At 45.8% G+C, this 21,232-nt stretch overlaps 2 protein-coding genes across 5 annotated transcripts in view; both read right to left on the reverse strand.

The window, feature by feature from the left end:
* Window positions 1-227: 227 nt before the first annotated feature.
* Window positions 228-5,641, reverse strand: LOC115385476 (15-hydroxyprostaglandin dehydrogenase [NAD(+)]-like). Of its 3 annotated transcripts, none has more exons than XM_030087497.1 (7): window positions 5,384-5,638; window positions 4,034-4,157; window positions 3,551-3,657; window positions 2,634-2,730; window positions 1,005-1,081; window positions 765-928; window positions 228-655 (listed from the first exon to the last, which is right to left on the reverse strand). In XM_030087497.1, exons 1-7 carry the CDS (start codon window positions 5,474-5,476, stop codon window positions 532-534), a joined length of 786 nt encoding a protein of 261 aa, XP_029943357.1. In that variant the 5' UTR covers window positions 5,477-5,638; the 3' UTR covers window positions 228-531. The 3 variants fall into 3 exon arrangements, 2 of the variants coding, with proteins under 2 accessions (XP_029943357.1, XP_029943358.1); XR_003931138.1 differs by having other exon boundaries at window positions 514-655; window positions 2,638-2,730; window positions 5,384-5,641; XM_030087498.1 differs by lacking the exon at window positions 5,384-5,638 and having other exon boundaries at window positions 3,220-3,657; window positions 4,034-4,075.
* A 5,499-nt stretch (window positions 5,642-11,140) lies between these two features.
* The window catches only part of LOC115385475 (glycine receptor subunit alpha-3-like), a 14,704-nt gene continuing 4,612 nt past the window's right edge, over window positions 11,141-21,232 (reverse strand). Inside the window, exons 3-9 of one of the 2 annotated variants that reach the window (XM_030087495.1) lie at window positions 20,515-20,738; window positions 19,866-19,948; window positions 17,040-17,177; window positions 16,728-16,942; window positions 14,796-14,942; window positions 12,524-12,652; window positions 11,141-11,506 (exon numbers count right to left, since the gene is read on the reverse strand). In XM_030087495.1, the coding sequence (XP_029943355.1) occupies window positions 11,180-11,506; window positions 12,524-12,652; window positions 14,796-14,942; window positions 16,728-16,942; window positions 17,040-17,177; window positions 19,866-19,948; window positions 20,515-20,738 (1,263 nt within the window). In that variant the 3' untranslated portion in view covers window positions 11,141-11,179. The remainder of the gene's footprint in view (window positions 11,507-12,523; window positions 12,653-14,795; window positions 14,943-16,727; window positions 16,943-17,039; window positions 17,178-19,865; window positions 19,949-20,514; window positions 20,739-21,232) is intronic. The other variant, XM_030087496.1, reaches the window with a different exon arrangement.

A 21,232-nucleotide genomic window follows, 5' to 3' on the forward strand; every position in this document is an offset into this window, starting at 1 on the left:
GAGACTCCACTCTTTTAAGATCATAGAAATATGTTCAGTCTACAGCACAAAAACAACGGCTAAGGTTGTTTTTGTGCTGGAAGATACTTTATAATCTGGATGTGATTTATTGTTGAAAGACACAGATTTATGAACTAATAACTGAAGAATGAGCAAAGAATAAAAACCAAAACAGCTGAGATGTAAACAGTGTTTGTGAGAAACCCCTCAAAAGAAATCACTTCACATCAGCATTTAAGACGTTTACTGTAATATAAGAACAAAGTTTTAAAAAAGGTAATGTAATCAACATGTAATAATCAATAAATATGTCCTCTATCCTCTTCATGTATTAAACAGTCGCTCCAGTTACACATATTAATAATTATTACAAAAATGATATAAACCAGCTGTGAAGTGCTGGTTTGTATCGTTCATCCTGCAGATTCAGCCTCCTGCTGGGCGGCGGGCTGGCGGAGGTCAGTCAGCGGTCAGTTTGGGGTCGGCTGGGGTCGGGGGGGGGGGGGGGGTCGGGGATCAGGTGGGCGGAGCTCAGGCGGACATGGGCTCGTAGGTGTGAAAGTGGATTCCCTTTGAGCAGGTGATCTTCATCACGGCCCCGTTCAGCGTGGTGTCCGTGATGAGCTTCATCATCCCCTCGGCGATCAGCGACGGCCTGCAGGCGAGCACACGCAGCTCGTAAACATTCCCGCCAGCGCCTTCTCGCAACATGGGAGGAAGACCGTTGTATCAGGGGCTTCGGGGGTTATTTGGGGTGAACTCACTTTAAAACTCCGAACTTGCTCATGCTGCGTTTGAAGTCTTCTTTGAACTTGACGAATTTTCCCATGTTATCCTCGTGTTCCACCGAGTGCAGCAGCGGCGTGTCTACGAAGGCCGGACACAGCACGTTGATGCGCACGCCGTAGTCGCCCAGAGCCGACGCGTCCTGCACAGACATGGCAGTGAGCTGTTGACCCACCCCCTTTCAAACATTCAGAGTGTGAAAAGAGTGCGAGTCTGACCGCCATCGCTCGGGAGAAGCCGATGACTCCGTGTTTGGTGGCTGTGTAAACGGGCTGATGAGGCGAGTGCAGGAAGGCTGAAACAGGAAGTGAAAATATGGAGTGTAAGCCACATATGATCATTTGTAGAATATGAACATCATCCGAAACACCTCAGATATTTATCTTCCATCCACACTGTGAAAAGTTAGAGAACCACTGAACTAGAGAAACCTTCAACAGTGGGGATTAATCTGTCTTTCAGTAGTCTGTGCTCTCTCTCTCTCTCTCTCTCTCTCTCTCTCTCGTCTGGTCTCTTTCATGATGTATACTCAACTGCTTTGGTTGAATCCAGATTTCCAATCTTCACTCACATTCTTTCTCCCAAAGCCAGCCAGCCCTCAACATGACCATGTTAGGACACGTCAGACACACTTAAACAGACACAGATGCTATCGGAGCTGCGATACGTGAAAAATGATCACCAGATGTCTGCAGGAGCTTCAAATGCCCGAAACGACACAACCATCCTTTGCACTCCGCTTCGCAACACACCTGCACACACAGCTGCACAACCACACACAGCTACTGTGGATACAGGCTGATGTTAGTACTACTTCCAGTGGGACATGTCTCGTGTTGCTGTCAGGAGGACTGAGTTCGTTCAGGACTAATGAGGCTCTGGCTCCAGTAAACAGGACTTCAGTCCAACAAGAACTTTAATTATAATTGTGGCCTTCTGCAGTCTAGAGAAAGATATCCTGGAGTTTCTTGTCAATGTGCTCAGCTAGAAAAAAAAGTCACAGTAACAAATGCACCATAAAATTGTAAATGTGTAACTTTCTTGATAAAGAAAGACAGTAATTGGTTACTTTTAAAGGCTAACTGCAGCGTTACTGTGCTGCTGAAGGCCGTTTGCAGTTTATGGTGCAACTCTGAATCTTCACAAAGTTAATGCAATACAAGAGCTCAACTCTGTGAAAAACGTGTATGTGTGTGTGTGTGTGTGTGTGTGTGGGTGTGTGTGTGTGTGTGTGTGTGTGTGTGTGTGTGTGTGTGTGTGTGTGTGTGTGTGCAAGTGTGTGTGTGTGTGAGAGAGAGAGAGAAGCCAAGATATTTGGGAGCATTTTGCTGTTTTCCATGACAGAATCACACACTGATCCAGATGTAGGAGTTGACTCACACAAAAGAAAAGTGAAAAGTAGGTTTTCTTTCCATCATCAAAGTGGGCCGTCCTGTTTGTGTCATAAAGTCTGTGTGTGTGTGTGTGTGTGTGTGTGTGTGTACTTTTACAGCTATATGTTGTGAGGACATTGGGTTTTTAACCTTACAAGTGAGGACAATTGTTGGAAAGTGGGGACATTTTTGCCAGTCCTCACTATTTCAGAGACCTTTTTTGGCCTTTTTGAGGGTTAAGACTTCATTTTTGGTTTAGGGTTACAATTAGGTTTAGGTTAGGTTTAGGGTATGGGTTAGGGTTAGGCATTTATTTTTGATGGTTAGGGTTAGGGTAAGGGGCTAGGAAATGCATTATGTCAATGAATATCCTCACAACATATAGCTGTACAAACATGCGTGTGTGTGCGTGTGTGTGTGTGTGTGTGTGTGTGTGTGTGTGTGTGTGTGTGTGTGTGTGTGTGTGTGTGATACCTGCCATAGAGGACACGTTGATGACGGTTCCCCCTTCTTTGCCGTTCTCTTTGCTCATATGCTCAAGAGCCAGGTATGTTCCTTTTATCACTGAAGTCTGAGGACAGAGACACATTTCATCCAAAAGCTGCTGTCATACACACACACACACACACGCACACACCACACACCCACGGCAGAACAGAGGAATGTGGCTCCTGAGAGTGTGTGTCTAACATGATTGAGTGTGCAGTCATCTAGACTCCAGGGATCAGTTAATGTGACTCTGTAAATGTTCTGTTTCACCTGCAGGGAGTCAGTGTGACACTCACTAGAGACGTTTACATCGGCTAAAAAAACTCCCCCTCATAATCGGATTGTAAACGTGTCACATAAACACCTGAATGGATCCGTTTCACTCGGAGTGGATTATATTTCGGATCCGATTGTATGAGGTAGTCTACACCGATCAATGATCTGCTTGTGTCTCATATAAACCGTGGCTGACAGCGAAACAGATTATACGGTGGATTATTCATTCTGCACGTGTTCCGTTGTACATAGTGACGCAGTGAACAAGTGACGCAGCACACAAATGGTTTGATACCATTGCTCCACTGATCCATGTAAACTGGGCCACCGATGTCCAACCGGTGTTGCTGTAATGCCGCGTTGGTCCTGCAGGGGGCGTTAAGAGTCCACTGGAGAAACGGTTAGCGGGCTCCCCTCACAGCAAGTTTCTTACTGGTTCCAGTTCAGGCTGAAGGATTGCTCCATGTGGAGTTTGCATGCTCTACCTATGTGAATGTGGGCGATCATGAAAGTATTCCAGTCGTGAATGATTGACCGTCTCTCTGTGTTTGTGCACTGCTCACCTGTCAGATGAACCTGCCTTCAGTCACACTCAGCTGGATGAAGAAGACAACAGATGAGCTCACCAGGTTCACTTGGATCGTTTTCTCCCAGTGCTTCTCATTGTTGATGCCGGCGTTGTTGATGACGATGTCCAGACGCCCAAACTCATCCACAGTCCTCTGGAAGGTCTCTGCGCACACACACACACACACACACACACACACACACACACACACACACACACACACATTCACACAGGTAATCTGACTCCTCCCCCTGACCTTAGAGCTGTATTACAGAGTGTTTACACAAACGGGTGTTTTCCCAGACAGTCTAATTTGTCTGTTATTCATGTAAACGAGATAATCTGGTTCCTGTAAGCTGGATCAGACACACACAGACACACACAAAGTCTGCAGTACAGACATAGCCTCCTCGCTGTGAGACTGGGGCGGGGTGGGGGTGGGGGGGATCTTTAATCTGAATTTTTGTACCTGTACCATGAAAACTATCTGTGCAGTGAATTCATCCATGCTTCAGGTGAGTCTGTTGTCCTTCAGGGTTACCTGTGAGCGCGGCTCCGTCTGACACGTCGCACTGTATGAACAAACATTTCCCTTCTCCGAATTCTGCATCCAGCTCTGCTTTGCACTCCTCTCCACAGATTGTGTTCAGGTCCACCACTGCCACCTGCAGGGGGAAGCAGAGAGCCACTGTCAGTGCTGGACCAGAGAGGAAGATGAAGTTACTTTACCGACAGGAAGCTCTAGTGAAGACACCAGAAGAAGCTGTGGTAACTTCAACAAGAGCGGCTGGCCAGCTCCGCAAGATAGTGTTGTGCGAATGTTTGGACACTATTTGAGCAGGTTGATCCGATAAAAACACACTGCTAGGCGTTGAGGACAGCTGACTTAAAAGCTAAACATCAGAACCTGAAAATCCCGTGAGAGACCTACGTGTGTCACAGATACGTCATCCATTTTGGAGGACACCCTATAATCCGCTTCACCCAGCGCCCTTGTAAACGAGGCTTGAATGTGGATCGCAAATGTGTTTAATATCATTGTTTTCAATCAGACTGAAAGAAACACCAATGTAAACTGGTCCAGTGGCAACAGTTGCTCATTTGGTGATGGTGTTGCCTGAAACGAACACTTGATCAGAGAGGAAATAAAGCCTGATGAAGAAGAAATATATACCCAAAATGGAACCTGTACTTTCCCACCCCGGTGTGAAGGGACAGGTAACCACGGTGTGCAGTCATCTGCCCAGACAGCAATCAGCTCCTGCACTTCCCCTCCTCACCACTCCACCTCTGCCCATGAGACATTATCCTGCTCTTTCTTTGTGCGTATGGCTCTTCTGATTAGTGCTGTTAGATTTGTTTGTTTACACCCCAAAATGCATTGCACTCCATATCAGATCCTCTCACTACATCTGCTTGAAAGTCTGCCTTCATATGAACTGAGACTCATGTTTTCAAGAGAGTTCAGTTCTTTGATATTGATCAGGCTTCAGGCTACTCTCTGCTTTTAGAGCAGCTTTCATGATGCTTATCATCCTCGGGGGGTTCAGATTCTCCCAAAGAGCCACAACCTGCAGCTTCTGCTTCTTCTCACAAGACACACCAGACGCTGGACGATGCACCCTCCTGTGGTTTGCTGCAGTATTACAGGCTGATTTTTCTGCCACGCTGAGTTTTGACTTCTTACTTATTAAAAAAAAAAAGTGCCTGAAAACTTCTGTTTGAGCTTCAGAGGTGAAAACATTTCAAACAAAGAACAGCTGGAAGGTTTCAGACAGAGAGGCAGAGGGGCAGGACAGCAGCCCCTCCACACACCTTACTCACACTGACCTTTACCTCCCTCCAGCCCCTCACATTGACCTGTGCCCCCCCCCCCCCCCCCCAGACTGACCTTAACAGACCTCTGCAGCAGAGAGTGGACCACAGCTCGCCCGATGCCCTGAGCGCCCCCCGTCACCAGAGCCACCTTTCCCTCCAGAGACATGACGTCCTCCTCCCCTCTGTACTTCCTCTCCGTTTCTGCTCCTTCTTCTGCTCCTCCTGCTCCTTCTTATGCTCCTTCTTCTGCAAAGTCACACATTCCTTTCACTCTTGTGTTTCTGCAGTGTTTAACTGAGATCTTTTGCCTCCTCCTCCTCCTCCTCTCTCTCACTCTCTCTCTCCCTCTCTCTCACCTTATCAGTCTATACAAACACGGCATGTGTGTCGGAGGGAGGGAGGGAGGGAGGAGGGCTGAGAGTGGTTAAGTAAACTCCGTAGGGTAATAATTGCAGGTTTGGTTCAGCTCTCGTGTTCCCTGCACCCCCCTCCCTCTGGGGCGACACACCTGAGCTTTTGTTGTTTCTCTTTCACCACATGAAAGTAACAAAAGAAAAGTTTTGACAGCAGTTTCTTTAAGCAGCCGTCCACCCTGCTTTTCCACCTCTCCGCCGCGCCGCTGCTGGCTCCTTGTGCCTGTGCGATGTTGTTACACAACCTGCCGAGCTGTGCGCTGGGACAGCCAGTTACAGTCAGGTCTCTGCATGTTGCTTCTCTCCCAGAGCTGACGGCTGCTAACCGTTCACCAAACATCTCAAAATACCGGTTTGCCCTCACTGATAGGCAGGCCTGTCAATCACGAGGCCTGTTGGCCACAGACAGAGGAAATGAAGTCACGAGGAAGTAAACAGTAATTACAGTTTTCATTAGATGTTGGTGCCGCTCCTCGTATATCCACTGGGTGTTGTGCTGTTTCATACAGAACAGACACAGAACAGACAATGAAGATAAAGACTCGGGGAAAATAAAGGCAGTTTCCTGGTTTGTTGATTGTAAAAAGTGTTTTATGCTGGTGTTCTGTGTGAAAAACAAGGCCTCGGACCCCGGAGTGATTTATGCTGCTCCCCAAGAGGGTTGCAGACCTCAGGTTGGGAATCACCAGTATTGAGTATTTGAGACTGTAAAGAAAAGGGTTTTTTTAAATGTGAAGTTTTATGTTTTTCTCATAAACGGTGCCAGAGGGAAGAGCAACAGTTTGGATTTGGAGCTGTGTGGAACTGTTTTCCATGTGACATCCCTGAAATAACCCAACATATGCAGAGAATGAGTTTCTGTTTGACGGAATGATGACAGATGATGACATTCGGCTCCAGGAACATCCCTCCTTTTCCTTCCCAGGACTCTCTGACCTCCTTATCTGACATCCTTCCTCCATTCTGCTGTCCACAGACAAGCCAATGAGATGCCGTCACCTGTCCCCGTGACCTGCATCCAACAGGAAGTACCATCCTGTTCCAGGTGAGGACGACGGAATACCGAGAGCGGGTAAAAACAAGTTGTGATGTGATATGGTGTCCCTCAGGGCTCCATCCTGGGGCTTCCTCCAGCAGGGTTCACAGACGATGGCTCTCAGGAATCCAAAGCGTTTCCATTCATGCAGTTTCAGTTAGTTTTGAACATTTGAATTATTTCTTTTTGTTATTTTGTCTCATTTGACATTTGGTGGTAGGAGGAACCCTCTCTGATCGCCGTGGAGCGTCGGGTGCATGTGAAATTGTGTCTTTGTGGGCATTATGTGAGTTTAAAATGCAATTTAAATATGGAGGACAGTGAGGGCCGCCCTGAAACATCTGCAGCACATCTTCAGCTCATTAAAAAGCTTGATCAGGAGGACACAGCAGAGACTCCACACCCATGGTTTCCTGAATGGGAAAGCAGGCAGTTTGGTGTGCTTTCTTACGCAGTAAAGATTCTGTTGCTTGTTATAAAATGCTGTCAGACAATGCTTCTTCAACCCATGTGGTGTTTTCAGAGATTTCTGTAGATCCCCTGAATATTTGAATGAGATTATTTCAGTTCTCTCTGTTCTGAAGAACATTCTTGTGGCGTTGTTTCACTGTTTCAGCGTGACGAACTCCTCCTCATTGCAACACCTGACTGACTTACACAACTGTATTAGTGTTCCTGCCTTAACTTTTCTGAACCTTTACACCCAAACTTCTATGTATCTGACCAGTTGTTTTAATATCATTCCCACATCGTTGCCTCCTGTTCCTTTAGTTTCTGTGTCCCAACTTTTCTGGATTACTCAAAGGGAAAAGAAAGGCGGACTCTCAGTGTTAACAAGTGTTGACCAGCTTTATTGAACCAGAGACTATAAACAGCCATGTAAAATGTGTTCTGAAAGTCAGTGTGAGTGTGTGAGATCAATGCTTCACTCTGAGGGTCCTCAGCCAGCACACGTTTCACAGGAGAGCTCAGAGATGAGAAATAATGAATCCTACCAGTGAAGACCAACAGAAGTGTTTCACTCTGAGGCTCCACCAGAACCGGGCCCGGACCTCCTGGGTGGGCTGCTTGGAACATGGGAGTTGGAGACGTTTGGAGAGGTTCTTTAGGGTTAACAGGGTAAAAAACAAACTTTGAATGGGTTTTGAAATAATTTCCAGAGTTTTCAGGTTGTTTCTGTCATGTTTTCAGTCCCTGTTTGCACGCTCTTAGGTGAAAACAGCAAACATTTGGTGTTTTTTTGAGAAGGTTTAACTTCATGAAAAGAGTGTCACATTGTTTGAAAGCTCCGGTGTTTGTCTCTGTGTAAACATGGAAACTGCAACAGTTCCGAAGCACGTACTCCACACTTAGTCCAGAGTTTCTCTGCTCATCTATGAGTAGACGAACAAAAACAGAGACACATTTCTTCCATACAGACACTGAGTGGACCGATACCATGAAGGACAGACAAAAGGTTCACATCTTCCTGTTGGCCGTGTTTCAACACGGACTCGGACTCAAACTCTTCTAACGTGTGCTGCAGAGTTTTTTTTAGGAGTGGGGGTGGATGGGTTCACAAGTTGTGTGGTGGGTTTGGACGGATTTTTGGCTTTCATTGTAAATCTCGAACACTGATGTGACTTGAGTACTGGTGATACTGCGTTTAAAAGAAATACACACCTCACAGTTTTGAGGCGTTAAATCTTGGTTCTAATAGTTCAGAAGTTCATCAAAACAACAAGAGCTGGATTTATTGGCACATGCAGCAAATACATATGTATATATAGATATATAAAGGTTACTATGGATGAAAAAAAGCTTCCATTCATTTATTTGGAACTGTCAGGTCTAAATAAAGAGTCCTCCAGTAAAAATTTAAAGTCTTCAGGCAGTTCGAATCAGCTGAATGAAGAGTTTCAATGTTGTGACTCATGAAGTGGTGCTTGAAGTGGTCAGGTCACTTTTTTCCCTTCATCATTCGTTCTGAGCTGCTATTTAACTCGGTTTGTCCGTCTGCAGGAAATGTAATCATTTGTCAAACTTAAAGTCGCTGTGCATAAACGGAAAGATTGATGATTCTACTCAAACTGACCAAAAGCACTCACAGTCTCTTCTCGGTCTACCAACAGTGCCTGGGTTTTGCAGTCGGGTGCGACTCGGCCCTGAAGGAGCGGCAGACGTCTTTTCAACAGTAATAAACAGCAGATCTGGACAGGAAGTGAAGAAAACAAGAGTCAGTGTCTGTTTGAAATGTTTCTGAGCAGGATTCAGAGGAGTAAATAAAAAACACGACATGAGCTCCACACACATCCTCCCGGGAAAACACATTTTTTGCTGGTCATCTGTTTTCTGAGACCACCAAGTAAAATTATTTCCAGACAAGGGCGCAAAGCTGCTGGAGGTCAGGTTTGTCCGTGTTCCTGAAGACACGTTTCCCTCGAAGGAAGTCTTTGGACAATCCGAAACATCACAGTGAAGACACATTCTGGTGGACGCGCCATCTCATCAACAGGAACCTTCAAAGTGTCTTCTTCCGGTTTTCTTTGCCTTGTGTGAATTAGATTTTTACATCAGAGCAGACAAGGTCCAGGTTAGGAACCAATGTCCCACATGAAGGTGAAGTCACAAGAAAGAAAATATGAATCAAAAATATTTTTGAATGTTTTTGCGTGTGTGTGGAAATGTACACCTATCAACCACCTGTAAATCTGGTTTACACGCAGATGATTTGGTTTTTATCCTTCATCCTTGCGATAAAGGTAAAGTGGACCCGGGACTGATCCCTGAGGGACCCCTGCTGTAAACACTGTCTGACTCGTGCTGCTTGGATAGAACTATCACACAGTTATGCTGGAAATATCTGAAAAATCCTTTAGTTAACCTCCGTTTTAACAAAGGTTAAAGGGTTCTATTTACAAACTTTGTGTTTCTGATCACAGAGTACATGTTGATTCATGTGAAAAAAACAACCCAAAAATAAGTCGATAAACAGTGTGACTAACAGTCGAATATCTTGCGCTGTTTGACTGTAGCGACGTGTTGCTCCTACAGTCGGTGTGAACAGTCGCAAGCGTTATTCTGGGAGTGTTTCACAGCTTATCAGTTACTTATGTGACGAGAGCAAGCTGAAAGAGGATCTGCAGACGTGAGTGAGCCACACAGTGAGCCAGCCTGGTTAGTTTTTAATACCTATGAGGAACTTCCTCCTGTCTGTCTGTTCATGTTCAGCTCATCTGTGTTAAATCTTTCATATTGTTAGTTCCAAAAGTTTCTGTAAACCAAAAAAAAACCAAACCACACACCCTTCAGGTCTCAGGGTTTCTGGTGTTTCACAGTGTCGGACGTGTTTAAGACTCGGGATGGAGGAGGGAGGAGTAAATCCCAAAGAACGGAAATTTGATGAAAACACCTGCTAAAAGTCATCCTTAAAGGGACGGTGGAGGACATTAATCATTTTAAGTTTAGCTGAGAGCAATAAAACCTCTGACAACATCAAATTAAATGAAGGTGATGAATTCATGCTTTGACAGTTTGAATCACACTGAGGGAAAGATAGCAGCAGGATTTTGAGAAGTAAAAATAAATGATTGACAATAAAAATGCAGAGACACTGAAAGACAAAGAGCATGTTTCTCTCTTGGAGCGTTCCTTCTTCACATGTTGTACAACAGGGTGCAGCTCTGGGTTCCTGTTTTTAAGTTTCTCGGTTCCTGTCAGCACTTTTTCACTTTATTTACAAACGACTGTCATTTGAATGACACTGACTGATGACTGACTTACCGCAAACGTGTCGATTCAGACGGAAAGGGTTTAAAATTCAGTGCTACAGTTAGTGACAAGTGATAGTTGTCATGTTTAATTCGCTACAGGCAGTTGCGTTCCGCTTAGCTGACTGCATGTTGATATTTCTGTCACAGTTATAAAAACTAATGCAATGTTGATTGTTGTTGGTAGGAGAAAGATGCAGATCAGTGAATCTTTTTTTTTTTTCATCACATAGTGGGTTTATATGAAGAGTAAGGCTCAGACAGTTGACATTTAAAGCAATTCATAAAAAAAGCAAAAATAAATAACTGCATAAATAAATAAATCAATAAATCCCCATGTTGTTTTTCTTTATGGTGACTTAAGTGAAAACCTGGAAGTTCTGATATAAAAGTGGGGGTGGGGGGTGGGGGTGGGGGTCGTAAACCTGTGACTGGTGGTTCTTCTCCTCAGCTGGAAAAGTGGCTGAAGAGTCGCTCCCTGATCGGTTGAAGATTCACTTTACTAATTCTGGATTCAGTCACACGGACGCGTCTCCAGGTCACAGTGCACGGGCCGTGAGGGACAGCGGGGCACGCTCGTGCACGCGGGCGCGCATGTGCACGCTAAGAGGCTCGTGAACGTACATGTGCACACGGACACGCCCGTGCACGTGCACGTGCACGGCGTGCTGCTAGGGTTTGTGCACGTCCTCGTGCCGCAGGATCTTGTAGAGGACCCAGTAGAAGATGTTGAAGAAGAGGAAGGCCAGGGGGAAGCCGGCCCGCGAAACCGTGTCAATCTTCTTGGCTCGGTCAATGAACAACTTCCTCATTTCCTCCGTGGTCTTTCCCCCTCCGCCTCCCCCGCCTGCTGCAGGTGCATTCTGGGTAGCGGCGTTGCCGGCGGTTCCTGTCGTGTTGACCGTGTTGTTGGCGCCAGCCTTGGAGGCTTTGTTGTTGCTGGGGGTGGAGGTGATGGCCGCTGAGGAGCTCAGCCTGCTCTCATGCGCCTCCGCTTCCTGTGGAGGGGTGAAAGGTCAATTTATCACGGCTTTATCGTCTCGGCTCGTCTCTTCTGACCCTGTGAGGAACTGAAACTGTCCTGACGTGGACCGTGGCCTGATAGAAAATGCTTCAACACTTCAGTTGTTTTGTGAGCTCAGAGAAATATGGCGTCTTCCTCTGGGTGAAGGAACTGAAGCTGAGAACCAGGAAGTGCTTTTAAGACTCGATAACAAGGCAGGAAGCCAAGGTGTGATCACTTCCGTCTAAGTGAGGTTTTCCGTTCAGTGACTCATGAATACACTGGAGTTAAAGCTCTGCTCTTGTAAAATGTCCCAAATACAAAGAATTCATAGTGACCAGAAGATTTGTGTTAATGATGTCTCTCTCTCTCTCTCTCACACACACACACACACACACACACACACACACACACACACACACACACACACACACACACACACACACACACACACACACACACACACACACACAGTGGGACATTGTAGTGTCTTGAAATATTATCCACGATTAACCAGGAAGCAAAGTGACAAAGTAACAAGTAAACAAGTGAATGAGTGTGTGTGCATGTGTGTGTGACCTCTTGAAGGTCACAGAGACTGAGCTGAAGTGAGTTCATTACAATCTGCTGCCTTAAATCCCACAAAAAGGTTTCGTCACATTAAGAACATGGTCATTTTAGTACAGTTTTTGACATGAAATATTTGCTTTTTTTAATGAGTTCATTCAGTTTTAGCTATGAAAGGATATCTGATATAGACCGTTTCACCCTCACCCACCAAAACACAGGCACGCACACGCACACACACACACACACACACACACACACACACACACACACACACACACACACACACACACACAGACAATAAACAATAAACTCCTCCGTTTTAAACAATGTGAATGGCTAACAAGTAACAGGTGAGGTCATGCAGTGAAACGTACACACTCCCTCACACACACACACACACACACACACACACACACACACACACATGCATGGTGCCATTTACCCTGTGACTGCTGGTGTAGATGTTGCTCATAGATCCGTACAGAGGCTGGGACGATCTGAGGCCGTTGTCAGTGTTAATGCGACGCAGCGACTCAGCCAGCTCTTCTGGATCAACTGCACCTCCACTGTGCTACCGGCCAGAGCATGCAGACCAGTGATCAACAGGCAGGAACAGCAGAGACACACACACACACACACACACACACACACACACACACACACACACAGGCCAGAGACAGGAGCAACCACACATTCAGTCAACGCGTGTGGATGTGTGACTGTCAGTAAGTGATATTTAACATTTGAAACATTAATCATGATATCATGTGATCTCCTGTCTGTGCCTGTCTGTGTGTCGAACTGAATGTGAGCATGATGACCAGCCAGAATGAGACCTCTCAGAGTCGGACTACAGACACAAGTGGAGCTTTTCAATGGAAGCAGCTGTTCCAGATCTGTCGACTGGGAGTCGCTGTTTCACTGAGTCTGAGCACAACTTCGATAAGTTGGAACATCGGGTGGCAGCGCCGCTCGCAGTGATCAGCAGTGAATGCAAAAGATAAGGGATGGAGAGGATGTCCTCTTCCACTTTTACCAACATTCCTTTTGAATTAATTTGCATCAATTTGTTAAAATGCTTGAACACATTAAGGCCTTGTTAACATAGAAACAACAGAAATACTGAAAACAATGTAGTTTTCCTGCAGGGCCACTAATGGGTGCTGTTGTTTGCTTTTTGAATTAAACTACACGTGTGAACAGAGAACACTAAGCTATATAAAATAATATTGGCAAGTCCACAAACATTCCTATGGAAAGACAACAAATTTGGATTGCTGTCGTGAGTGACTCTCATGTAGAAAACTACCAATTCCCCGGAGAGTATGGACTTGGAGTCAAAATACTCTCTAGCGCATGAAGAGCATGCACAGTAGCAGCGTTTCAGAAAAGTTGCATTTTCACCTGTTTACATGGAGACGGAGTCGAAGCATTTTCAAAAACTTGCATTTTCACTGGGTCTGTGCGCAGTTGTCACGTTAGCAGACACCCAAAACACAACTGAAGTTTACTGTTTTCACTTGAAATCGCTGTCATGTAAACAGGGCCTAAAAATGGTCAGCGTCGTCGAAGAAGCACGGCCGTTTCAGTGAAGCTTAGTGCCTCTTCATACTCCAAAACTAAGAACATATTTCGCTTCATGACGTCAGTCAGCGGCAGAAAAAGTGTTTCCGTCAGGACATTTTATTTTGCGGGAACTCGTAGGACAAACACCCGCGATCACGCTTCTCCCGATGTTGCCATGATACAGTGAGAGGGGGAGACAACGGCAGAGAGAGCAGTGGATGAGCTGATGGAAGAGGAGGAGGGAGAGAAACAGAGGTTTGAAGCCAAGGAGAAGGAAGATTTGGCACTGAGACGAAGAAAAGGCGACAGAGGATCCATTTTGGTCGAAACGAACCAGCGGAAAGCGGAAGCAAACAAGAAAAATCTGACCAATCACACAAGAGTTTGCGGGCTCACTGTCTGAATCACCATGGTAACCCGAGTTAGAAGCTTATTGGCTGGTTTGAGGGGCTCTTTCTCAAGCTGATGTCCATAAGGACGATTCTGATTGGCTGACAGTGTCAACCCTAACCCTAACCAATCAGAAACCAGCAGCTGGTCTCACGCAGACATTCAGATAGTTTGGAGAACTTTTACAGTTTGAAAGGCTGAGTCAATATTTTAGCTTGTTGTGTGTGTGTGTGTGTGTGTGTGTGTGTGTGTGTGTGTGTGTGTGTGTGTGTGTGTGTGTGTTGACTGAATGCTGAGTGACAGACATGTTGTTCATGCACATGCTCATCCTCAGAGAGGATGGCCTCCTGTCACAGAGCTGTGAAGAAAACTCACAGATGCAGAAACATCATGCTGCATCATGCACTCTCTCTCACACACACACACACACACACACACACACACACACACACACATGTCAGCAGACTCAGAGACATGCGTGGTCTCAGGGACTGACACCATAAATCAGCTGATGTGTTTCTAATGTCTGGAGCTTGTTTGGAAACTGAATTTATGAACACGTCGTAACGTCATTCCACTGATTTCTGTGTGTTTACTGAAGCTGGCAAGCTAATCAGCTAGCTCTAGCATCCAGTCTGTCTGAGGCTGCAGCAGATTAATGTATTAACAACACGTGAACACCAGGTGGCAGCAGCACACCAAGGAACACTTACCCAAACTGTGTATTCCTGTGTGTGTGTGTCTGTGTGTGTATATACCTTGCTCTTGCTCTTGTGTCTTCTGAATCTTAGCAGCTCCTTATGTTGTCTCGACACAAAGTTGACAGCAGCGTATTCCAGCAGAGCAGAGAAGACGAAGAGCAAACACACAGCCATCCAGATATCTATGGCCTTCACATAGGACACCTGAAACACGCACACGCACACGCACACGCACGCACACACACACACACACACACACACACACACACACACAGGTTAATAATCTTTGAAGGACTTCATTCTGATAGTTTAATGTACAGAAGGTGAAAAAAGTTTCCATTGTTTCTGAACACTTTAAAGATGTGTAAATCTTCCTTTACACCTGTGGCAGCTCAGAGCTCCATCCAATCAGAGTGTGGAGAACTCAAACGCAGATCCGTCTCACTTAAACAGGCCTAAAGCATGTAAGACCCTCATTTAAGCACTCCTGTGCGTCTATAAGGTCACTCATGCTGTTGTTCTTGTTAAATCACCGGCTCAGTGCGCAGTGTGATCTGTTGGCGTGAATCACATCCGCAAACTTTCAACAGGCAAAATTCTCAGAAGCAGAAAATTCTGGATACTATCTGAAAAATTCCAATTTGTAATCTCCGGTCCTCTGTTCTGCTCCTGCTATCTGTGGAACAACTGTGAACAGCTGAGACGTTGATGGCTCCCCCTGGAGCCATCAACGTCTGATTATTTTTTTTTTCCTTTTAAACTCTTTAAGATGTCAAAGGTCAAACAGTGAATGAATAATGGAACAGTGGACAGATTGACGAATATCAAACACAAATGTTGGCTGTACATGCCGCAGTCTGCGAATTTATCACAGAGCGACTGAGCTGTGTGATCGTCGCCTGGAGTGTGAGCAGGAAACACTCTGCTTCCTCCGCTCTGATCACTTATTCACACACATGGAACACAACAGAGTGCAAAGCTCTGTATCCAGCAGAAACATGAGAAAGCTCCTACACACACACACACACACACACACACACACACACACACACACACACACACACACACACACACACACACACACACACACACACACACACACACACACACAGACGCAGACACACGGAGCGTGGAGGTATGTGTGTTAATCAGGGTTACGTAACGAGGCGCTCCATGTCAGATTCCTTCTCATGCATACCAGATAGCAGAGCAGGACGGAGGCTCGTCCTCACTCACGCTCCAGCACACACGGCGTGTGTGTAATTAACACACACTCAGGCCTGTTCACACCACAGCTCCTCCATCATGATGCAGGCAGATGAGACGAAGATGAAATAAATCTCATCCAGCGCTCACAGTCCACAGAAATGGCTTTCTCCCTCCTGTCTGTCACAGTCTGTGCAAGAAGCACAGATACTAAGTTACTCTAGATACAAAGTAACTAGTTACTAGTTAAAGCTATTATCAACAGTCACACAGCTGTGGACCACAGTGTGGTCAGTCTGACTGAGTCACTCATTAAGTTCAGCTTAAGTTCCCTCACTGAGTGGGAGGAAGATGCTGTTTAATCTGAATGTTAGCTCTTTTGAAAAAAACCCCACACATTTATCAACTTATGACAACAACACGAAACAAAACAGCTGAGACAAACAGCGAAATGGCAGACTGCTCTTAGAAAGACAAGCTAACTGCTATTTCAACATGCTAATGCTAATCACAGTCACTGTGGATGCTTCGCTCATGCTTCCTGTCAATGGTTCCTGTCAGCAGGGCTGATGGACGAAGCTTCTCCTTCGGTAAACTGAACTTTAGTCCAATCAAAACTGGGACAACGGCTTTGGATAATGCTAAAGCTAACAGCTGAATCAGGAACAGCATACAGAGAGGCAGCAGCTCTGAAAATGTAATGATGCAGGACACAAGTCGGCTCATGGTCACAACAGTAATCGATTACTCAGCTATTAGCTCCAAAAGTGCACACACACACACCTTGGGCAGTGAGGTTCTGGATCCGGAGCTCTGGGTGGTCATGGTGAGCACGGTAGTGATCCCGAGCGCCACCCTGGCGGGAGCGGCGTCCATGTTGATCCAGAAGGAAACCCAGGAGAGGATGACGATGAGGAGGGACGGGATGTACATCTGGATCAGGTAGTAACCCATCTGACGCTCCAGGTGGAAGCGCACCTCGATACAGGTGAATTTACCTGTTCACACACACACACACACACGGCTCATCACACCAGTGTGTACCTGTACCTGTGTTTTGTTGTGGTGTGGTGTGAGGTGTGTACGTGTGTGTACCTGTGTTGTAGTGCTTGGTGCAGTATCTGAGGTCGGACTCGTCCTTCAGGATGAACTGTGGCAGAGTGAGTCCTTCAGCGACCTGCACCGGTCCGTTCTCCTGCCACTCAAAGATCAGGTCGTTCATGGTGTAGCCGACTGAAGAACCAGATACAAAGAGACAAACAGTCACCTGTTTGTGGCTGCCCTCCATTCGTTCCACCACAATAACATCAAATGTCTCAACCACCTTTTTAAATTTTACTTAAATTGGATCTTGGACTTGGACTGGATTATTATTATTATTCTATTTTTCTGAGATTCTGCATTTCGGGTTTCCATTAGCTGCACGTCAAACTCATCAAGCTTTAACAATAAAAGCCTAGAATAAATCTATGTGATATACCCAGTTTCCCTTTTTGAATTGAATCAGTCACACACATTTATAATCAACTTTTCATCATCTCCACCACTTCAATTCAAAGACAAAAAAAAAAAAAAAAAACTAACCATAATATCTATTTTGTAAATCCGTTATAGAAGAAACTACACACTACATCTTCATACTGTAGTTTTGGATCACGGCCTGCTGCAGGATACACCTGAACCTGTTTTATTTTGTATTTATGTGTGTCTGTGGTTTCTGTTCTTTAGTCTTTTCCTTTGTCTGATAAAATAATTAATTATAAAAACTGTATAGATATTACGCATTGGACGTTTTCCAATGAATACCTCCATCTCAAAAAAAAAAAAACAAAACAAAACAAAACATATTCCAACCTGTTTGTTGTAATATGTGCAGTTCAAAAAATATGCCAGGAAGCACACAGGACGAAGAAAAGTTTGGCATGTTCAGGTAAGATCAGGGGGAGTGTTCAGGGGGGGTTAAGCTGTGTTCAGGAGTTCTCAGGTGTAATCAGATTAGTTCAGGTGTTTCCAGGTTTACTCTGGCGTGTTCAGGTGAGGTCAGGTGCTGATGTGAGTTTCGGTGTGTTCAGCTGGGTTGGTGGTGATTTCAGGTGACTTCTGGTGTGTTCGGCTGAGTCCCGGTGTGCACAGGTGAGTTCAGATGAGTTCAGGTGTTTTCGGGTGTGTTCAGGTGTGAGGATCCAGCTGGTAGCGGCTGGTCGGAGCCCTCATCCCTGCCTCGCCACGTGTTCACGGTTCATCTGTGCGAATTGAGTTTCGGAGGAAACTGTGTCAGCAGAGAACAAACAGCAGCTGGAGCCTCCGGCCATCCACATGAACATCTGCACTCAGCTCAGCTCATTGTTTAAATCCTCCTCCGGTTGTACCGACGTCTCTGAGCGTCCAATCAGAGCTGGTATGAGTTCTCATGGTGACACATGTGTTTACATGCTCAGCAATCGGAAAAAAAAAAAAAAAAAAAAAACACACATCAGAGATCTTTGCGCGCTTCCTACAGAAATAGCATGTGAAAGCAGGGAGGAGATGAATGTGGGAAGTTTACAGAAATGCACTATAAACATCAGACACAAGGGGGCACTTGCATTTCAGTCTGGCCCTGTTTGGAGAGCCATAAAGCCATGTCCAGCCATGTTCCCCAATATCAGTAGCACCGCTGTTGTATTACACTGATCTCTAGTTGCGATATAGTAGTTAGCGGTCACAGATACAACAACACGTTCTTACCAGATGTTTCTTGGTTAGTATGGATTATGGGTTTCAAAGCAACCACAGGTCCTACTTTCTCTTCAAGGACTGCTCGTGTGGTATCTCATCAGCTCTGTACTGTCCGTGTTTACTCTCTTCCAGTAATCCATTTGCATCAGATTTTCCCCGGTTCCTTAGCAACTGACGCAGAACTTGTTGACCCGGCGACGTCTGAGCCGGAATACCTCTATTTTTCTCATAATCACTCACTCCTGAAGTAGGCTCTCAGAGCATTAGGAGTCTTGTCTGAGGACTGCATGATGTTTGTACGAAGTGTTTCACTCCAGTCGGAGAAGGCTGAAGCTGACAGACATGTAAAGTTTGCAGGATTTTGTGTGTTTGTTATGTGAGGAACTGCAGAAGGTGAGGAATATGTTTTTATATGTGCCATCACTGGAAAAAACAGCAAAACCCTAAGTCAGATTAAATTACCTGAGCAGAGACAATCTGCGCATCACGATATCCTCCAATTTCATTTAGTGCTCTGCATTATACGCATATGTGAGCTCCTTCGTGTGTGTGTGTGTGTGTGTGTGTGTGTGTGTGTGTGTTACACTTTAGATATTAAATGAAGGTGATGCAAGATGAAGGCAGCAGTTGTTTCCCCTGGAACAGCATACCTACTGATTCTGCTGTGTGTGTGTGTGTGTGTGTGTGTGTGTGTGTGTGTGTGTGTGTGTGTGTGTGTGTGTGTGTGTGTGTGCGCGCGCGCTCATGTTTTTCTGTTGCGTGACATCACAGACGGTGGCTCCACCGCAACTAAAATAATCCAACAAACGGAAATATGTGAAAACAGGTTTCCGAGTGGCACTGCCTCGGGTCGTTTGTGTGTGTGCGTGTGTGTGCGTGTGTGTGTTTGGGGGTCGGGGGGGCTGGGTGGACGGTGAGTCATCGGGTGGGCGTGATCGGAGGCGACGCAGTGTTTGCGGTGTCCGTCGGGACCTCACAGACTAAATATATCATGGAGTGGGACTCATGCGTGAGTGAGAGATGAGCGCTCTAATTGTTCCTCTCGTCCGCTCCACACGTTACAAGCATGTCCATCACTTCCTGTGCGCACACGTGCCGCACGCTCGCATCCACACACCATCACATTATTCCGTGGCGTGCAGTGTCAGGTCTCCCGCGGGGACGAGGTATGGAGGAGGAGGACGAGGAGAAGTGTGTACTCACAGCTCTCCAGCTGCATGATGCAGGTCTGAACGTCCATGGGGAAGTTCTTCAGATCCATGGGGCAGGAGAGGGTTAACGTCAGTCTGAGAGCAGAGACGGACACAGTCAGACGTGTTCCTATAGGAACTCCATCTGGATTGAGAGTCTCATGAACAGAACCAACACACTAACGATGGAAAGCCCTCCTCCTCACCGCCGAAGCAGTCGGCTCCATCACTTCCTCAAAATGTCTGGACTTCAAGAACAGCAGGCTTCTCTTTTTATTTCAAATTAAAATCCTTTTACCATGTCACACTGTTTTTCATTTCATGTTTAAAATAAATCATCAAAACTTATTTTCTTAAAATGATGTTTTTAATGGTTTGGAATATTTCCTCATTCAGGGAGTTCTTACGGAGCTGGTTCATCCAGCTACTCCGAGTTCCCAGACTCCTCTGATGTTGAAGCAGCTCTCAGTTTGCGTTCAAGACTCTAAAACAGTCTCTACGTGAAGATCAGACTTCAAACTCTCCTCTTTGATGAGGCTTCCAGTTCAGACTGGAGAGTTTTCTCAGTGCTGCTGCTGTAGGTTTACATGTCTGGGAGAACTTTTTGAATTACTCAACTTCTCTTCATCTATGGCAGCTCTCTCTGTCTCTCTCTCTCCTACCTGATGGAGTAAAGGACGTTTCCGTTCTTGAAGATGCGCAGCAGCTTGTTGTCGGTGGTGACCTCGTGAAAGTGCGCTCCCTTCTCGTTCGCAAAGAACAGGTCGGGTTTCCAGATGGAGTCCAACATGGACGGGTCCAGATCCAGAGAGTCGTCAGGGTACTCTGCGTAGGCCAGCCGGGGGTCGTTCCACTGCTGCCGGAGGAAGATGTTCACACGGTAGTCCTGCACACACAAACACAAAGTTTTATTTTCTCAACCTGTCAAGCGCATCCATATCCGTGTATGAAAGAAAACTTTTATTCTGAAAGACAGACAGACAGACGAAGCATCTCTTTGCTGAAATGTTCCTCACAGACTAACTAGAAAACCTTTTGAATATTTTACCATCACATTAGGAGCTCGGAGCTGTCCGGGTGTCACGGCTATAGTAATGCAGTCTGTTCAGTCTTCAACAGTTTATTCAGCCCTGCATGTGCAGCAGCATGCAGAGATGCAAACATCTCAAAAAAATCTCAGCAAGAATGTTTCTCTGATCACAGAGAACGGAAAGAATTTCATTCAAACGTTCAGAGAGTCCACAGAAACCTCTGAAAACAGACGGAAGCAGCGTCTCAGCTGCTGGATGAGGCTTGTTTATTTGAATCAGAGAAAAGAGTGATTACCTGAGACATCAATGAGGCCTCAGAGGAGAGCAGACGAGGAATCATCAGATTCAT

This window comes from Salarias fasciatus, unplaced genomic scaffold, assembly GCF_902148845.1.
Source record: "Salarias fasciatus unplaced genomic scaffold, fSalaFa1.1, whole genome shotgun sequence".
In the NCBI taxonomy this organism is placed as follows: Eukaryota; Metazoa; Chordata; class Actinopteri; order Blenniiformes; family Blenniidae; genus Salarias; species Salarias fasciatus.